This window comes from Pocillopora damicornis, chromosome 11, assembly GCF_964200805.1.
Source record: "Pocillopora damicornis chromosome 11, jaPocDami1.2, whole genome shotgun sequence".
Lineage (NCBI taxonomy): Eukaryota > Metazoa > Cnidaria > Anthozoa > Scleractinia > Pocilloporidae > Pocillopora > Pocillopora damicornis.
The window spans coordinates 20,446,492-20,464,053 of NC_142680.1; the positions used below are offsets into that span (position 1 = coordinate 20,446,492).

At 36.7% G+C, this 17,562-nt stretch overlaps 1 protein-coding gene and 1 long non-coding RNA gene across 3 annotated transcripts; one reads left to right on the forward strand and one right to left on the reverse strand.

Moving 5' to 3' along the window:
- Nucleotides 1-780: 780 nt before the first annotated feature.
- Nucleotides 781-4,478, reverse strand: LOC149038108 (uncharacterized). The gene is made up of 2 exons (XR_016181056.1): nt 4,001-4,478; nt 781-1,719 (listed from the first exon to the last, which is right to left on the reverse strand). It is a non-coding gene; the product is annotated as an uncharacterized LOC149038108 (long non-coding RNA).
- A 7,914-nt stretch (nt 4,479-12,392) lies between these two features.
- LOC149038109 (uncharacterized) lies at nt 12,393-16,723 on the forward strand. 2 transcript variants are annotated; one of them, XM_089188558.1, is made up of 7 exons: nt 12,393-12,642; nt 12,771-12,969; nt 13,337-13,632; nt 13,961-14,057; nt 14,774-15,064; nt 15,494-15,567; nt 15,951-16,723. In XM_089188558.1, exons 2-7 carry the CDS (start codon nt 12,817-12,819, stop codon nt 16,135-16,137), a joined length of 1,098 nt encoding a protein of 365 aa, XP_089044684.1. In that variant the 5' UTR covers nt 12,393-12,642; nt 12,771-12,816; the 3' UTR covers nt 16,138-16,723. The 2 variants fall into 2 exon arrangements, with proteins under 2 accessions (XP_089044684.1, XP_089044685.1); XM_089188559.1 differs by having other exon boundaries at nt 12,393-12,969; nt 14,834-15,064; nt 15,951-16,178.
- The last annotated feature ends 839 nt before the right edge of the window (nt 16,724-17,562 follow it).

Here is a 17,562-nt window from a genome sequence, read left to right on the forward strand (position 1 = left end):
AACAAGCTATCAAACATCGTAGTTTCTATTTTGATACTGCCAGCAGAAGGGGGGGTCCCCGCAAGCGGTGTGTGTAAACACAGTCCTCACAAGTTGCCAAAGGTGCGTATGTGTGTGTGTGTGCGTGTGTGCGTGCACCTTTGCACACTTATGGGGACATTCATATGTATACACACCAGCAAAGTGGGGTCTGTTCAAATTGTGGGGACATTTTCAAGTCCCCACAAAAAAGTCCTCATAAATACGTTGTAATAAGAGAAAAGACCATCATAGTGAGGACTTTTGAATGGTCCTCATAAGTCGGTTTGTATAACACACATCTTGAGTCCTCACAAGAAGGTAAAAACACAGAACCTGGAAAAAAGTTTTTTTGTGTCCTGAGGCACATGAAGAAGTGCCCAAGAAAACCATTAAGATACTTAGATTAACGAAAAAATAATCTTTTAATGGTTTACACACTCAAATTCTTCATAAAGTACACACACTGTGTGTATTCAGATACACACAGTGCCTGAGTGATACTAAGAATTGCAGAGTGTACTTTGTTAAAAACTGTATTCTTTACATTAATTCTTAATGTAACTATCTTTATGACTTTTTTAGAGCACCTCCTAAGGTGCTTAATGGATAAAAAAATTTTTCCAGTCTTTTGTTTTCTCCCTTTTTGAGAGGAATTAAGGTGTGTGTTCTCCGAACCAAAGTAAAGGGACTCTTCGGGAGTCCTCATTATGAAGGTCTTATTTCAAAGAATTACCCTCTAAAGAACACAAGCACCACCCATTTTCTTTGATCAGGTTTTTATATTGAGGTGACACAGACTCTCAGACCCAAAAAGAACATCATCAAAGTCTCATTATTATTATCATTATTATTACTACTAGTTCCCTTTTGGTAGAAGAGTTATCTTCCCAAGGGATTTTGATTGTGCATGGAATCCTCTAAACAGCTCTATCTACTGCCTTTTTGATAGAACTTAACAATATATGTAACTCTATGGCTTTTTTGAGCACCTCTAAATGTGCTTATTGTTTCTTATAAGTTCCCTTATGTATCATTCTTTCAGTACATCCAGTAGTGCCGTGTCCAATCAGAAGATGTCTGTCTATTAACAGAACTTTGAGTAATGTGTGGGCTGTTCTACACAGAGACATATCATATTATGTCAGTCACCAGATTATGCAATAACTTAGAAAAACTGACAAAGTAGATGTTATATGACCAAAGCTGTGTGGCACAGAATGCTGTACCGATCACTGATAAGTTTTGTCACTACCAACTAATTCAATTTTCATCAAGGAAAATGATCTTTCCCTTGACTCCAAAGTTTTACCCTAAACTACAGTGAACACCTTTCACAGTCCTTAGGAAACAGATTGAACTAGATGCACTAACATATATAAAACAATGGCTCACTCATTTACATTTAGGTCATATATATTAGTACTGATCTTGCAAACTTTAACTCATCTATGGCCCCCAAAAATGCATGAAATTGACCACACTGTGTTTTCATTTTTTTTACCTCAACATGTATTTATAGCAATAAGGCCCTACATTATCTTACATTAAAGTGTATTAAAATAAGAATTTCAGAAAAATTAGCATAAATTTGTTATCATATTTAAGGAAAAAAAGATTTTTCATCAAAATGTCAGTAATTATTATGAATAATTATTATGAAGTAATACAAAATTGATCCTCCAGATGTCAGCCACATTCCTGAAAATTTGAAAGGAGAAAAGTAAATTCTAAATCTTTTCACAAAATTTTCATGTTTTCCAATGTAAGTCAAACCCTTACTGGGAAGAAATATTTTTGGAAAAAATGGGGGTGTGTCAGCATGGGGGCAGGTTTGAAGTGTTACTAAGTAAATAAATATGCCCTCCACTATCCTTGATAATCAATAGGAGGTCTCTTTGGCAAAACTAGCATCAAAACACAACTATCATAACTCATGACTGACAATGTTAAAATGAATGCTGCAAAGTGACTTTTATGACATTCTTCACTTCTTTCTTTTTTATTTTTTTGCATCTTCTATTATTTTGTTTTTTTATCTCTTCTTTGGTATTTCCTTTGAGTAACAAAACATCTAAAACCATTGACAGTGATTAAAATCAAGCAATGGGAAATATGGTTAGCAAAACAATAAGCTATGACACTCTTCGGTATGACACAATGCAAAGCAATTTCCATCATTTCTAGCATGCACTTCCAGACACTATGGCAAAACCAAACTTTTAAATATCCCCTTTTCATTTTATGATACACCGCAAAGCATATGTTGTTCCCAGAGAAAGCTGAAATACTCCTAAACTCACTTTGGGTTTGGTTAGGAAATATGAGGAGCAGTGGGCTATTCACAGATGATAAATCATTCTCAGGGAATTCACAAAACTGTCTCACAATGTCCCTGGGGAAATGAACTGAAGTATAAGTTCAGGCCTGAATATAGCACTCTCATCAGAAAAATAAACCTGATGCTCTTTGAAAATATGAGACTACTAACTGCTGGCAAAACAGAACTGGGGGCAGCAGAAGCAGAAGAAATTTGGGGGTCAACACCAACACATTGAAACAAAAATGTATTTCAAATGAAGTCAATATATCAAGTTCAACACATATACACTGATTTACTGTAAAGCCCTAGAGAAATGGTACAGATAGACAATGATAGTAACTTACTATGGTGCACATTTGAACTCAAACTATAATTAACTAGTTTTTCAGTCTGTGGTCTTGCCAAAAATAGGCTCAAACTGAAATGGAAAATCATAAGAGGGGTAAAATAGTTGTCAAAATTTTATAGGTTGTTTCAAAGTTCATTTTCAACATCTCCTTAACCCTTTAACTCCCATGAGTGACCAAGAGAGAATTTCTCCTTACAATATCAATGCAATATCAACCAGATAAGTGATGAGAATAGCGAAAAATATAAATTAGGGAATAATTTGTTGATCCAATACTAAATTATCTGAACTAACATTATAAGAATTGTATGGTTGACAGTGAGGAGAATGACAAATTTGATCTGGGAGTTAAAGGGTTAAAGGCTTCTGTCTTCTGCTTGCAACTTCTTGACTTCATATCCATTCCTTCCTGCTTCATTTGTGGTGATCAAGCAACTCTTTAGAAGAGTCGTTCTACATTAATGTTCTCTAAAACTGTGGCGATAAGCACTCTTCTTGGCTGATATTTTGCTTACAATTTCACACATTAAGATACTAGGTATCAGCCAGCAGTAAAATCCCATTGTATGATTTCAACAGCTATAATCAATTAGTATATAACACATTCAGTGAATGGTTTTTTTTTTCATGTGCTGATTGGCTAGTTCAGTTGTTCAGTTGGCTAGTTGAATGGCAAGTACCATTCACCTCCGAACAGATGATGAGAAAAATTGAACAACAAGAATTGAATTCCCACCATTTTTGGTATATTGAAAGAAATAAACTAAGTTTATGGTAATTGTGTGATATACTATATATACTGAAACAAATTAATCACCTCAGTGTCGATGAAAATGATGGATATTTACCCCCATGAATACAGAGGGTAAGTTTCTAAAGATACTGTGGTGCTGCGTCGGTGGGAGAGTATAGCAGGCAATTTAGAGATAACAACTGAGTTGAAAACGTAATTGGCGACCGTAAAGAGTAAAAAAAGCTGACGTTTCGAGCGTTAGTCCTTCGTCAATCGCTCTGACGATGGGATAACGCTCGAAACGTCGGCTTTTTAACTCTTTACGGTGGCCAATTTACGTTTTCAACTCAGTTGTAGACACTAAATTACCTGATATTTACCTCCACTTCGGTGAACAATTGTTAACTATCATGAGATGTTTGAACGCAAACATGACGGCAAATGATTATTTCAACTATCATCAACTATCGTGACCGTTTGAACAGGGCTTAAAAATTCTGAGTTATTTTTGAGGATAAGCATTAAAAGATTGTACTTGTTATTCTGAATTTATACCCGATGAAAACGTTTCACTCACCTCCTCAATTATAGCATCTTCTCCTTCGCTAAGAATACCAATGTGACAATGGTTTGTTCCGCTCCTAAATTGAAGTTGACTAAAACAAAACACACGAACAAACTAACTAGTAATCGCTTACAATCAAAATATGCATTTCTCTATGGCAACAAAACAACCAATCGTATTACGCGTCACATGGTTTGAATCGCATAGTTGAATCACATCCATTGGCGTAAATTATGGGGCTCTTTGGTCTCAGATACTTGTTACAAATTTTTGATCAAAACTCAGGAACTGCACGCGAATGCGGAATAGGCTACTGGAGGTGAACGACTATGCTTTTCAAAACTATATGTTCGATGGCTCTCGATTTCTCGATCTCGATTTCTAGCCCCCGATCTATTCTGCGTCCTTCACCACTGTCTATTCCATCTACGGAGTTTCCGATGATAAATTTAACCTCTAAATCATCATCAACGGGGATAAAATAAGATCGACTCACATCGACGCCGATTGAACTTGAAATATTAGTTGTGTAGTGTATAATTAACTACCAAATTGGCTTTAATTTTCAACATCTTATACTCCAAATTTGGAAAGAATCGGAAGTAACGCAATTTTTCATAAGCGTCATTGACCAAGCGTGAGGTCAAGATGGCTAGATATTGGGTCAGTTCTTTTTTGTGTTTTATTTCCATAAAAACGGAAAAAAGAGAACGACACTAATATCCAGCCACCTCGACCGAAAAAGCTTGGTCAATATCGGATTTATTATAGAGCAAAAACATCGCCGCTTTATTACGAATCAAGACTTGTTTATTTCGAGAGACGGGAAAGGAGGCCAACTGTTTTTGGGCGGAATCACAGCGGGCAGTCCCGAGCCCATCTTGCCTGCTCAGGTGCCAATCAAAACAGAAGATATTTCAAATTTGGGTTATTTTCCCTAGGGCAATTACCAAAATAAAGGGAAAATTCCCTCTATCTGAACCAATCAACCTTAAGTAATTTGCTCTCTATGTTAAAAAATAACAGAATCAACGCGCGCAACATTATTTGAGAATGGTTGGCTTTTTTCAGCCGAGGTAACCATTAGGGTGGTGCTTTGTTTTAGGGTACCGTTCGCACTTGCCTTATTGGGAACATTTTCTCTTTAATTTTCCTATCATGTTTGGAATCTTTAACGATATGTCCGTTTTGCTCCAAAAAAGTGTTTGAGAAAAAAGGAAGAAAAAAAGAAAAAAAGAAAAAAAAAGAGAACTGATGCAGGTCACAGGGCAATCTGGGCAATTTTCGATAGTCTAGTATATGCAAATTATTAGTTCATGTTGTTACAACGGTCATATTCGCAACTAATACTGCAACCCAACGATAACAAACGCTTTTTTAGCATCAAAAGGAATTGTCCAGGCTATAATTACACAAAATTTTACCTTTAGAAGTGGTTTCCATGCCAAGAGTACGCATTTAACCCGCTCCACCGTTTTCAAGACTTATCCATGCTACCATTTCTCGCCACCACAGCGCGATCGATGGTATGTGATTGCGTTACACACGGGAAGCCCATTAAGTGAAAATAATAAAGAAGATGACCAACGTTTTAACCAGAACAAGGTTGGTCTTTACAAAATCCTTCGATCTAAAACATGTTTATGTAAACGTGAGGTTTTCACTGTCAATTTTTTTTTATAACAAAGCTACAAAGGGATAATCTCGAGGCAGTTGGAATAATGTTGGTGTCCCTCTTTTCCAGAAGTCATTACTTTCTGAATACGAAGACTATGGTCACTTCCAGCTGGAAAGTTCCTATTTTTCTTTGCACGTACACGACTTTATCAGTTCATTGATCAGACCAACATATGGTGCTTTTCGTGTAGCAGGAAGGGAATCAATTTCCAATTGGAAATATGTGCATATATCTTGAAGGAAAGAAATAATGAAACGAGTAAGCTTGTTCGTGGCATACAGTTGACAGAGGTGGTATGTGTCATACAAAATGGGATGACTAAGCTGGCACTCTTGAATTATCTTGTCATGAGCTGAGGAGTATGCCATTTCTTCATCAATGGCTAGTCCATCGATCTCTGCTACCGATCCGCCTGTTTGATCTTTGCTGCTGACCTTGAGAAATACGACTTTATCTGCTGTGGTGATAAAAACTCGCCAACAGCAAATCGACGCTCTCCGTTTTCATTTTTAGCGCGACGCATGTCACTCGCAACTTGGGATGGATCTTCTTTGTAACCAGTCTCCTGGCCAAGTTTGAACTTTTCATCGAGATAATTCTTTTGGTTTTCGTTGAAATGCTTTGATTTCTTAGACGCCCTCAGTGCCCAGCCTTCCGAAAGTTTTGTCGAGCTTGACATCAGTACAGTAAAGCTGGCCATTTGAGGTTGTGTGCCTGTTCCTTCTGTCAGCTTTTGCACATAGAGTATCTCTGTTTTTATCAATGAAGGTAGTTTTCTCTTCTACTATCCTGATACTATCTCTTATCAAGGTGGCGGTCAGGATGGAATTCTGATGTATACTTACGTGACTCCCACCGGAACTGAAGTGTAGATGTTAAAGCATAAAGCTTTTGAGACTGTTGCAGAGTCATGCCTCGATCACCTTTCCGAGAAGACTTCCCATGTGGAGCCCAATCCGATGGACAGGAGCATTTTTTTTAATTGCATAACCATCTAGTCCCGAAGTCATCTCTATGTCTGGGACAAATTGAAAGTTCTTTATGGCTTTCCTCGACTTCAAATAAACCTGAAAAAGCGAAGTCGTTTACTTGTTCACTCAGAATGATAGAAATACAAAGCAAAAGAAACAAGCAAACTAAGCAAACAAACACACACACACACACAAACAAAAACATAAGACAACGAAACAAACAAACGAAATTTCATATCATGGGAACTTAGTTTGGTGTATAGGGTGCGCAATTCAATGCAAGCCCCGGCCCTCCCCAGACCCATTTCGTAAAATAATGTAAATATAATGGATCTAATTTATAACACTTATATAATATGTGTACTTATTAAATAAATGAATGAATGGATGAATATATAAATAAATAAATAAATAAATAAATGTATAAATGAAGGAATGAAAGAAGGAAAGAATGGATGATAAATAAATAAATAAATTGTAGACATGGACCAATGCTTTATATTTCATGACAACATATAATGCTGACTGGCATCCTGTTGTCTTGTATTCAAGTGTTTATGTGGATTCAAGAGATAAATCTTAAAGCAAAGATAAAATCAAGGGCGTTGAACTGTGTCACGATATAACCTCATTGATCTTAGTGCAAAATATAAAAGCAGGACAAAAAGGGATACAGTATTTGCCTTTGCTAAACATTCTTGACATCTTTGATGATGAGATATTTACCTGCTCTGGCGAGAAGAAGAATGAACTCACTTTTCAGCTGAGCATCATGGCATTTATATGTTTTAAGATGACCTTGGATGTCTCTTTTGCACTTAGTTAGGGCTATGCATTTACTTTCTCCACTGGTCTTGCGGGAACTACAAGAACCACCAACGAGCTCGGAGTAACAACATGTCGGCATTTTAGCAAACGAAGCAATTTCAAACAATGCCGAGCAAGGAAGGGGAAGGCGAAGATGAGCATTCTCACGCTCATGGGCTTCCTGTGCGTAACGCAATCACAAAAGGGTGCGAAATGAAACTGACTGTAAATGGTTGTTACAGAGTTTTCCTCCCGATCGGTCACTTTTGTAAATCCTAAATTAAGGGGGGGGGGGGGGGAACAATATTGCATGAAAAGTGTTTGAAAATATTTAATATATTCAAGTTTTATTGAATCCATTTCTTCCACTTCCGAGCGATTTATTATTCCTGATTTTCGCTTCTTTATATCTTTTATAACCTCTTTTGGAATTGATAATTAACCACGCTGCAGAAAACGTTTTTTACCACCTAATCATCGTCCCAAAAGAATGACAGTAGATCTAAATAAACTGCTAATTCTGGAAGATTAGTGAAGTGAGACAAAAAGTGAAGCAGACAATTAAAGAAACACATGGTTGAGTCAGGTCTTCCTCGGGTTGTTCTTCAGACTTTCTATCAACACTTACTCATTTATCCTATCAACGTCACTCTTCCTTCATAGGGACAGTTTTTGCCTTATAATGTGAGTGATAAAAAAAGGAAATTATTTTATTTTTATTTTTACCTCTTAGCGCAAAATTATTCAAAGATTAAACTTACCAAGTTGAATAAACATGTAATATAGTTGTGACGCGCAACACAGTTAGGCGACAAACATCCAGCCTCTCTTAATTGACAAAGATAATTTGCAGGGAAAATTGCTATAAAAAAAACCTTTCTTAAATTTGGAGGGAACTTTTAGAGTTTATTTATGGAATAACATCACAGAATTACCCGTTACAAAGACATTTACAAAAAGTTATATTTAATGCGACTCCTGGGAAGAATTTAACAGCTCATGTGACAGAATAAGCATTGAGTATTCGCATGTTAAATACGTGAACATTACTGGGAAATTTTCAATGAAAAGGTTTACGTGATTGCAGCCTGGCAGGTGCTTTCAAGACAAAAATATCTCTCGTTACATGCAGTTACGAGTAATCTGAAGAAAAAGCGAAGAAAGTGATTATTGAGTAACGAAATTAAATGATGAATAATTTTTTTGACAAAGCATTGTCTCTCGTTTTTAATAAATGCGCTATATTTGGATAAAATGATTGTTCGTCTGAGCGACGAAGGATTGTCTATCGCGCTATAAAATATTAACATTTGCAGATGTTTTGTTCTTACCTCGTTTCGATAAATCATAGCTGAGGTAAAAGTAAGGCTTTCAGAAAAATGGTTCATCATTTTTTTTGTACACAATTCACAATATTTCCGAGCATTTCAAACGAGTAAACGCGACTGAAAAAGTTTTCATATGATTATTCTGAAAAAAGTAAAGTTTAAGTGATCAACGCTGGGCAGGTGCTCTCAAGACGAAATATTTCCTTTTGCGATCATACGTATTCTGAAGGGAAAAACTAAACGACTGCAGAATGATAGCGGACACAAATCTAACCGAAGATGGAGCACCCCATCTTTGGTAAATAGATTTCAACAACAATCCATCTACTACTCAGCAGTTTACGTTCTCCTCTCCTTCATAACCAGTCTTGGGAGTTCTCTTATCTTTGTTGGGCAAAGTTTCCGCACAGCCCCATACTTCATTATGCATACAGTCCTTTGTTATAAGAAGAAAACAATAGCGCAAACAATAGATTACCTCTGGGACTATTCGCTTTGTTTTCAAGAAGTTGAATTTTTTTTTTTTAAGTCTTTACTCAAATCTTTAAAAAATCGCCGTTTTTTTAATTAAAAATTGCGCTTAATCGAGTAAAAAATTACTATGCTTTATGAAATCTATAAATCAAAACAGCTTAAATTCCGCCTCATATTAGCCTCAAAATTGTTGTTTTTGAAAGCAAACATTCGTAAAACGATGAAAATAAAATCGATGCTCACCTTTAAAGTTGTTCATTGTCGTTGCCGTTTTTCCTTTTCTCTGTAACAGTAGAGTTGCTTATTTTTCTCTCTTCATTGAATGTTTATTTTCATCCGCAGTGGTTGTGTAGACAGGCACCAGCACATACAGAGGCACGAGGAGCTTAGTTTTTATGATGTCTTTCGAACATCAAATACTTCGGCGATATGCTCGATTATATTTCTAAGAGGATCTTCTCCATATTGCTTACGCCACAACCACTCTTGTAGGTAGCTACCGAAGAGAGCTTTGGATATTCCTGTACGAGGTATACTTCGTTTGATTCCCCACCGTGTATTTTCAATGCGCTGAGTATGAACGACTGTGTCTGCGTCTACGAAGTTTAGGCTGTGGTTCACTGTGAGATGATTGTAGCCCTCGTCCGCCTGTAGGCAATCATAAGCTTTCCACATGCCGCTCATCACGCATATTCCCGGCAATATTTGAGCGCATATAATGGGTATGAGCGTATCTTTATCCCTGCGCTCTACCGGTACAAGGAAGCAGGCCTTGGTTTCACGGCAAATGCCACCAAAGATCCACTTTCCTTCGACGTAGCGACCGCGGTGATACATCTCATTTCTTCGTGCAAAATCCAACATGTTTTAAAGGCGAGGAAAATGATTTCAATGTTAATTTTTGGAATTTGAATAAGGTATTAGAAATATAATTTTGAAAGTTACCCACTATCGGCAAGAAGCACATGTAGAACAATGGTATAGAGGATAGACTGCTATTCTGACGAAGACGACAGAGAATTGAGAGTTCGAACCCTGCAGGTAACGTAAAAAAAAGAAAAGAGAAGGGCCTTGAAAGAAGATAGAGAGTAGTGAAGTGTCCGCCAGAGAAATGGGGAATAGAAAGAGGGGAAAATGGAGAGAGAGAGGGAAAAACAGCGCGGAAAGAAACGCCGTGAAAAAAACCTCCTTTATTAGTGCAGTAAGTAATAATTAGGGATGTATATATTCAATTACCAAGGGAATTGTCTATTGTATTCAAAGACAAAGAGTAGAATGCATAATAAATAAGATGTGCATGCATAATGAAGTATGGGGCTGTGCGGAAATTTTTCCAAGCTCAGTACATGAAGTCATCTCCAAGCAATATCTTCTTCATGCGATATTCAAGGTGGGTCAAAGTTGGAGTTCCATCTGGAGGAACTTTGCCGTCTTCTACGTGAAAAATTTGCTTTTCATCAAAACCTTCCGGAATCCAGTCATTCTCCGTTCTTCCCGTGAAATGAACGATGAGGAGTCTGTTCTTGACAAGTTCTTTGTTCTCTGCGAACTCTTCATGCATAACTTTTCCGTCAAACGTGATGTAATAAGCGTGTTTTTCCTGCTGCTTGTTTTGGATGAGGGACAAAGCTTGAGGTGTTCCGACCAACACAACACATTCGCTCTCGCTAAGTTCTTCCTGGAAATCTTGGTCCCTCACCAAAATGTTCTTGATATTTCTCACTTCTGAAATCCTTCCCAGCCGACCTTGGAAGTAACTCATAAGACGCCTTGCTTTGTTGCTGTCGCTTTCAATATACAAAAACAACGAGCATTTCATTTTTTACATGTACTTGAGTTTGGAGACGGAAACGAATAAGATAACTCACTTTCCTTCGGATATTCTCAAGGCTTAACTCTTTTTTTTCGGACAAAAAACTAAAACTGTGCTTGCCGACAAGAACAGCTGTCAATGCAATGAAAGAACATCCCTTGCTTTTAATATGATAAATACGATAGGCGAATGCGTGAACTGCATTTGAAATGAATAGTGAAGTGTATGTGATAGAATTTATCCATGTGAAGCCGTTTTCAAGAATTACTTGAACAATAGTACTTATTTGTTTTGGCTGAAAATTCATCATAAATCGTGCTTTATCGGAATTTCCGAACACCTCGAAATAATAGCATTCATTTTTCTTTTTTGGAGTTTGGAATTGTTTTACAAAATATTTACCCTGGATTTTGATATTGCACGTGGCGAATAACTTCTACGCGTTTTTCAGAACTGACCGTCTCATATATTTTCAGAGTTGTCTACCATGTGACATATTCCTTCAGTCGTTGTGCAACGTAGACAATCTTGATTCGAAGCTAATTAAAGATATTATTTTACTGGAATGGAATAGAATAGAGTAATATCTTTATTTAAACTCGGTAACAAATCTTCTGTAAAAACAAATAGTGTCCCAATCTATTCATATTTACAAAATTAAATTGTTTAAAACTATCAATTTACTGTTTTACAAGATTGCCGAGTGAGAATCAAATGACAAATACACAGTTAAATCGCCTTTTAAGTTTACCTTTTTATCAGATTTCTTTGACATTCTCAGGTAATGAGTTCCACTAAAAAGCACTGCTGAAACTGAAACTGCGTTTAAGGACACCTATTGCGGAAGATACCTTTCTAAGAATTTTGTCAACGTGGTTCGACCAGGAAAGCCGATCGTCGACCACAACGCCTATTGATTTAACGTGATCAACTTTCCTGACAACTTGGTCTTGTAATTTGATACTAATATTGTCATAGTTCTCTACAAGAATTTTCTGGCGAGAGCCAATGACCATAAACTTAGTTCTCGTTACATTTAGGCTAAGGTTATTGGCTTGCAGCCAGCAATAAAGATTCTCTAGCTCTGAATTTGTTTCTTCTTCAAGGTCAGTTAGGGTAGAAACAGAAGTCACATTTTTCTCAGAAAGGGAACGTTTATCTGGTGGATTAATTGAATATTTCTTAAAGCTCTAAAATTTAATAATAAAATGACTCGTGGCAATGAAATTTACGTTGGTAGTCTACCTATAACCTGTTACCCAGTGGCCTCTCGGTCGTCAATTGAGGAGCGGGTAATCCCTGGGGATAAATTAGTTATAGCTCGTGTCGCGTAAGTTGTTGTTGAGGTACTGACCAACAGGAAAGAGCCTGCTTGCGAAAACCTTGGCTTTATTTACGTAAAAGATGATGTATATTAAATAAATATAACTTCAATGTGGCTATTGCTTAAAGATCCAGGAATGAGCGAGGGAAAGCGCGCTGTAAAAGGCAACGAACAAGGAGACCGGCATGAGATGAATCGCTGTCGTGAATATGAGCAAGATTTCATTGTAGATGCATTCGACGAGGAGTTCTGGTTTAGGGTAATGAATTTGGAATATAAGTTAAACGACGAGCGTTGTGACTTCATTTTTCAGCTTTTTTAGTGGTACTTCTGTCGCATGTTTAATCTTCTGTTGATCACCAGCTTGATCCATTTATCATGATCAAGGTCCATCAAAAGCAGAACAAATTAAGGGTTGTCATGGAATCGAGCCATGGATGAAGTTCATGTTGAGAAATTGATTTGGAAATACAAGGACAGCGGAGAACTTGACAGCGAGGATCCAGCACTTTTAATGTTGAAAAAGTGGCCTGCATCTGAACAGTACAAAGATAATCCCGATAAACTTCGTGGACTTGAGCAACTGGTATGTTGATATCTTTCATTTTCAGAGCTCAAAATTAACTTATTAAAGCGCAGACCAAGTGGTGACTGAACTTTTTTCTTCAGTAGCCATATGGAGAATTTTAGTCGACAAAAAGCGCGAGTATTAAGTTGATTAAGGTGATTAAGCAAAAGATGGTTACACTGCATGTGAGGTTATGAATTGCGATGATGTCTATTTCACTTTCAGCAAATTCCTACTCGTGAAAATTTATCCATTGCATTGCACAGAAGTACTGTCTACAAAAACTTGACGAAGAGTGGATACATCCTGCTCCACACAACTAGTATAGAACATTTGAGGTCAATGTGTCATTTACTCACGATGCTTTTGATTATGCGTTTCGCAGATAAATCGGTTTTTGGAGATTCTTTTTGAAAGTGAACTTAATTCAGGGAACAGATACAGAGTGTTTCAAGATGAATATGACAAAACAAGAAAGACCCTGATGCATTATGCAGCAGAGCTTGGCTTTTTACACGTCACGAAAACACTTGTGAGGAAACATCCCCAGCTGATGACCATGACAACAGAAGATCAATTGGAACCTGTGAAGAAAAGAGCCATGTTGCCAGTGGAATTGGCAATGGAAGGAGAGAAAGACAATGTGGCCGCATTTCTGATCAGAGTTATGTCACATGAAAGGTAGATATAGAAACATGTTTACTATGTTAATAAACATGTATTTGTTTTCTACAAGGTAGAATTTAGGAAGCCAGGGCAGTTTGGTCTTGAAGATATCAATTTAATTTGCCAGGAAATTGAAATTCTTAAAAGTTCTCTCCAACAATTTATTATTTGTCCCATCATTTGAACAAAATGATGAACTAGGTTTCATTATTTAAATGAATGGAAATTTTTTTCTTTATGATGACCAGATTAAGAAAGCTTTGTTTGAGAACCTGATCAAAAAGAGTACTGAAAACTTTACATTACTTCTCAAGTAATGAGTTATTTTGTCTGTTCTTTTCAGCATTCAAAAATTATTTTCCTGGACACCAGGCAAAATGACCAAACCTAAACCATCCTTCTTCAGTTTCAAGGCAATTATTGAGAACCCTAAGATGAGGGTGAGCTTGTTTTGAGTAACTACATTCAAAGGGACCACAGGTTCACTTTTTCATTAAGCAGTTGAATCATTGGGCTATGAAAAGCTGCTGGTGGATCCTCAAGTTTGATATGCACAATACATTACATTACATAACAGCTATTAAGTAACATTTTCTGTCAAAAAATAATGGAAAAACCATTTCCTTTAGCGAGTCACAAAAATTGAGGGGTGGGGTGGTGCCTCCATCTTCGTATTTCAAAGCTTATCATTCTGAAGCCAGTTAAAGCCGTTGTTTTAAGTAACACACTTCCTCACTAAACCTTGAAGTTGTCTTTCTTGGGAAATTTGGATAGTTTCCTATCCAGAAAACCTCTTGAGATGTGAATCTGGTATTTAGGTGAATGAGGGAGTAACCAGCCCTAATGCCAATTACTCTATCTGCACATTTGCCATATTCCTAGGGAAGAAAACATTATTATCATAATCATCATCATCTTTGTCATCATTATTAGTATTGTCATCTTTATTGCTGTCATTGTTATTTGTAATAATTGAAATTATTAATAAGATTATCAAATTACTAATACTAAACATTATGTTGTGGTATGCAACCATGTGGTAAAGATCAGATTGATTATTACTTTTTTGGTATTATTACCTCTTTGAAGTCATTTAACTTACATGTTCAATAGAACTGTTTTTATTGAAACATGTTCTGATTTGTGTTATTCACAGAGAACCATAGTGGCTGTGTTAGACCAGATGATGAACCCTCACTGGCCGTATCTTCCACAGCGACAAGAAAACTATGAAACTGAAGAAGAGAGGGAGGCAATTGAGGGAGTCTGGAATACAATTTCTGATGATCCACTGAACTATCATTTTTCTTACCATATTTTGGATGGAGATGAGGGTGGAAGACCCCCAAAGATTATGGCTTCAGATGGACACCAGCAGATAGAAAACAAATATTTTAACTGGAAAGACAAGTCTTGTTTACATGCCATTGTAAAGAGCAACAACAAAGTAAGTTTTAATAAAATACTGGTAAATGCCAGTAAAAAATACTGGTAAATGCTAAGAGATGGTAGCTGAAGTAAAATGTGTAATGTCACTTTAATCTTTAACTCCCAAGATCTCATTAATAATTCTCCTCACTGTCTGCAATACAATTCATATGATGTTAGTTTGGAGAATTTGGAATTGGATCAACTAATACTTCCCCAATTGATATTCTTCTTTATTCTCATTACTTGTCTGCTTGATATTGTAATGATAGTGTAAGGAGAAGTTCTGTCTTGGTCACTAGTGGGACTTAAAGGGTTAAGATATGCAGAAACAGTAGAAACATTCAAATTTATCTGTTGATGATTCCAACAACTGCAGTAGTTTGATTCTTAGATCAGTCTTAACTCGTGCTTTAGACTGAGATCAGTTCTTTGTTTTTATTTTTAGGAAGCTTTGCAGCATCCTGTGGTCAGAATGTTGATTAAAACAAAATGGAAAAGTTATGGACACTTATTCCTTAGGTGAATCAGTTGTGTTTGGAGGCTCCTTACCATAAATTTTAGAAATAGCTGTATCATATCCTTCCATATGGGTGTTGAGTTAAGTATTGATGTAGAGTGATAAAAACAGAATTGAGCTTAATTTTTGCCACTCCATACATACCAGCTAGTGAAAAAACTATGCAAAGTGGTTCAATCTTATCATAGTGTTCCTTGGAACACTGTGAATGCATGGTACTGTCAAAATTTAACCCTTTGATTTATCAAAGGTTTATTACAAAAATATTAGACAGGTTACCAAGATCTTACTGTTCTATATCTTTGTTTGAATTTCTTACACCTTTCCCTTTCTCCATTTTCCTCCAACAGAATGATGGAGTTGTAATTTCTTTTCTTTTCTGTAGCCTCCAAGCGGCATTATTTTGCATCTTTTTGCTGTGCATGTCATATTCTCTGCTGCATGCCTCTACCAAACTGGACCCCACCCATTACAGCCGTGCACTAGACTCACTGCGTGGATTTTGTGAGGTTATCACTCTACTTATGGTTGTGTTTTACATCTGTGAGGAGATAAATCAAATAAGAATGTAAGTATTGTAACGGTGAGTTAACATCAGATTGTTGAGTGCAGAAACGTGGAAACTTGTTAATATTGTTAATTATTATTTCCCATTTAACCTATTTTACCATATTAGGAACGCACCAGGTATGCCTCGGTGTAGAAGAGGGCAAAAATACGGACAGAAAGCAGAGTAACAAAATGGCCATTCTGAAGCATCCAAACACTTCTTTTTTTTTCGTTTTTATAATTAATTTTCTTAAAAAACGAACCTTAAGGCGCGTCAGATTTTTCTTAAACCATAATAACACATAAGCGGTTCATTTGTGTTCTCTCACGCCTTATACAATCGATAAGAAGTTCAGATGATTTTTTATACCAAAAACCTGCGTGGAATGCTAGAAGAGGAGCGATTACATATACTAATCGTCTGATTTCTTGTAGAGAGGTGCGTTCTTATTTCTCAGAGTGGATGACCTTGTTTGACTGGTTAGGCCTTCTGTTGATCCTGTGTATAATACCCTTACGGTACATGGATCATAAGGCACAGTGGATGGTGACATCTTTGGCCTTCTTGTTTAACTTCATGAGAATATTCAAATTTTCATGTGTGTCAAGGTAACTTACAACTCCCAATTGATTGCTTGAGTTCGGAAAGAGCACTGATGAATCAAAACTCATCCCTTCGTCAATCTAACCTAACATTACATTACATCTTTCCTAGGACTACAGGATTGTACACACAAACCTTGGCTAAGATCATTTTACATGATGTAACAAGATCCATGGCAGTTTTTATTGTGATCTTTTTCTCCTTCTGTGGTGCCCTGAGTTTATCACTTTGTTACTCCGGATCCAGTGAAAACCAAGAACTTCGGTGCGTCTCTGTTGAGTATATCTCCTTAACAAAGCTATGAAGTTGTACTGACAAAAATAATTTAGCCATCGTTTCTTACAAGTCAGTAATCGAGAATTTCCTTTGGAACTAGTTTAATTTGATTTGCTCTTTGCTGGTTAGATTTTGTATTTATTCAAAGAATTCTCGCCCTTTTGCAAAAGCAATTTACTGGTAAACATAACGCATGCAAAGCGCTAAAACCTAACCTACTACTTTTAATTTTGATTTTTCTTTTAGTGGTCTTGGAGACGTTTTGTTGAGTGGACTTCGTGCGCTGTTCGAGCAATATCCAATGGCGGAAAATTACTCAACTTTTAAGTAGGTGCTACTATTCTTTAAAGATATTGCTTCTCTTTGCACGTAACGACTGCGTCGAACTGAGTTGTAAATGACAGTTCAAGGGGATCAGATATCAGGTCTTTAATAAAAAATTGGGCCGGATTTGGCTAGGCCTGCTGCACCATATGATAAGTAACTTATGCATTCGTTTCTTGTAGTTTAGCCGAAGTTTGTGATTATTTTTATTTTCCTGCAGCAGGCTGTCGGTTCTGTTAATGAT

Coding starts and splice junctions, on each gene's coding strand:
- LOC149038109 (XM_089188558.1), top strand. CDS start 12,817: ATGGATGAAGTTCATGTTGAGAAATTGATTTGGAAATACAAGGACAGC. Junction 12,970..13,336: donor TTCGTGGACTTGAGCAACTG/GTATGTTGATAT, acceptor TGCGTTTCGCAG/ATAAATCGGTTTTTGGAGAT. Junction 15,568..15,950: donor TATGGACACTTATTCCTTAG/GTGAATCAGTTG, acceptor TCTTTTCTGTAG/CCTCCAAGCGGCATTATTTT.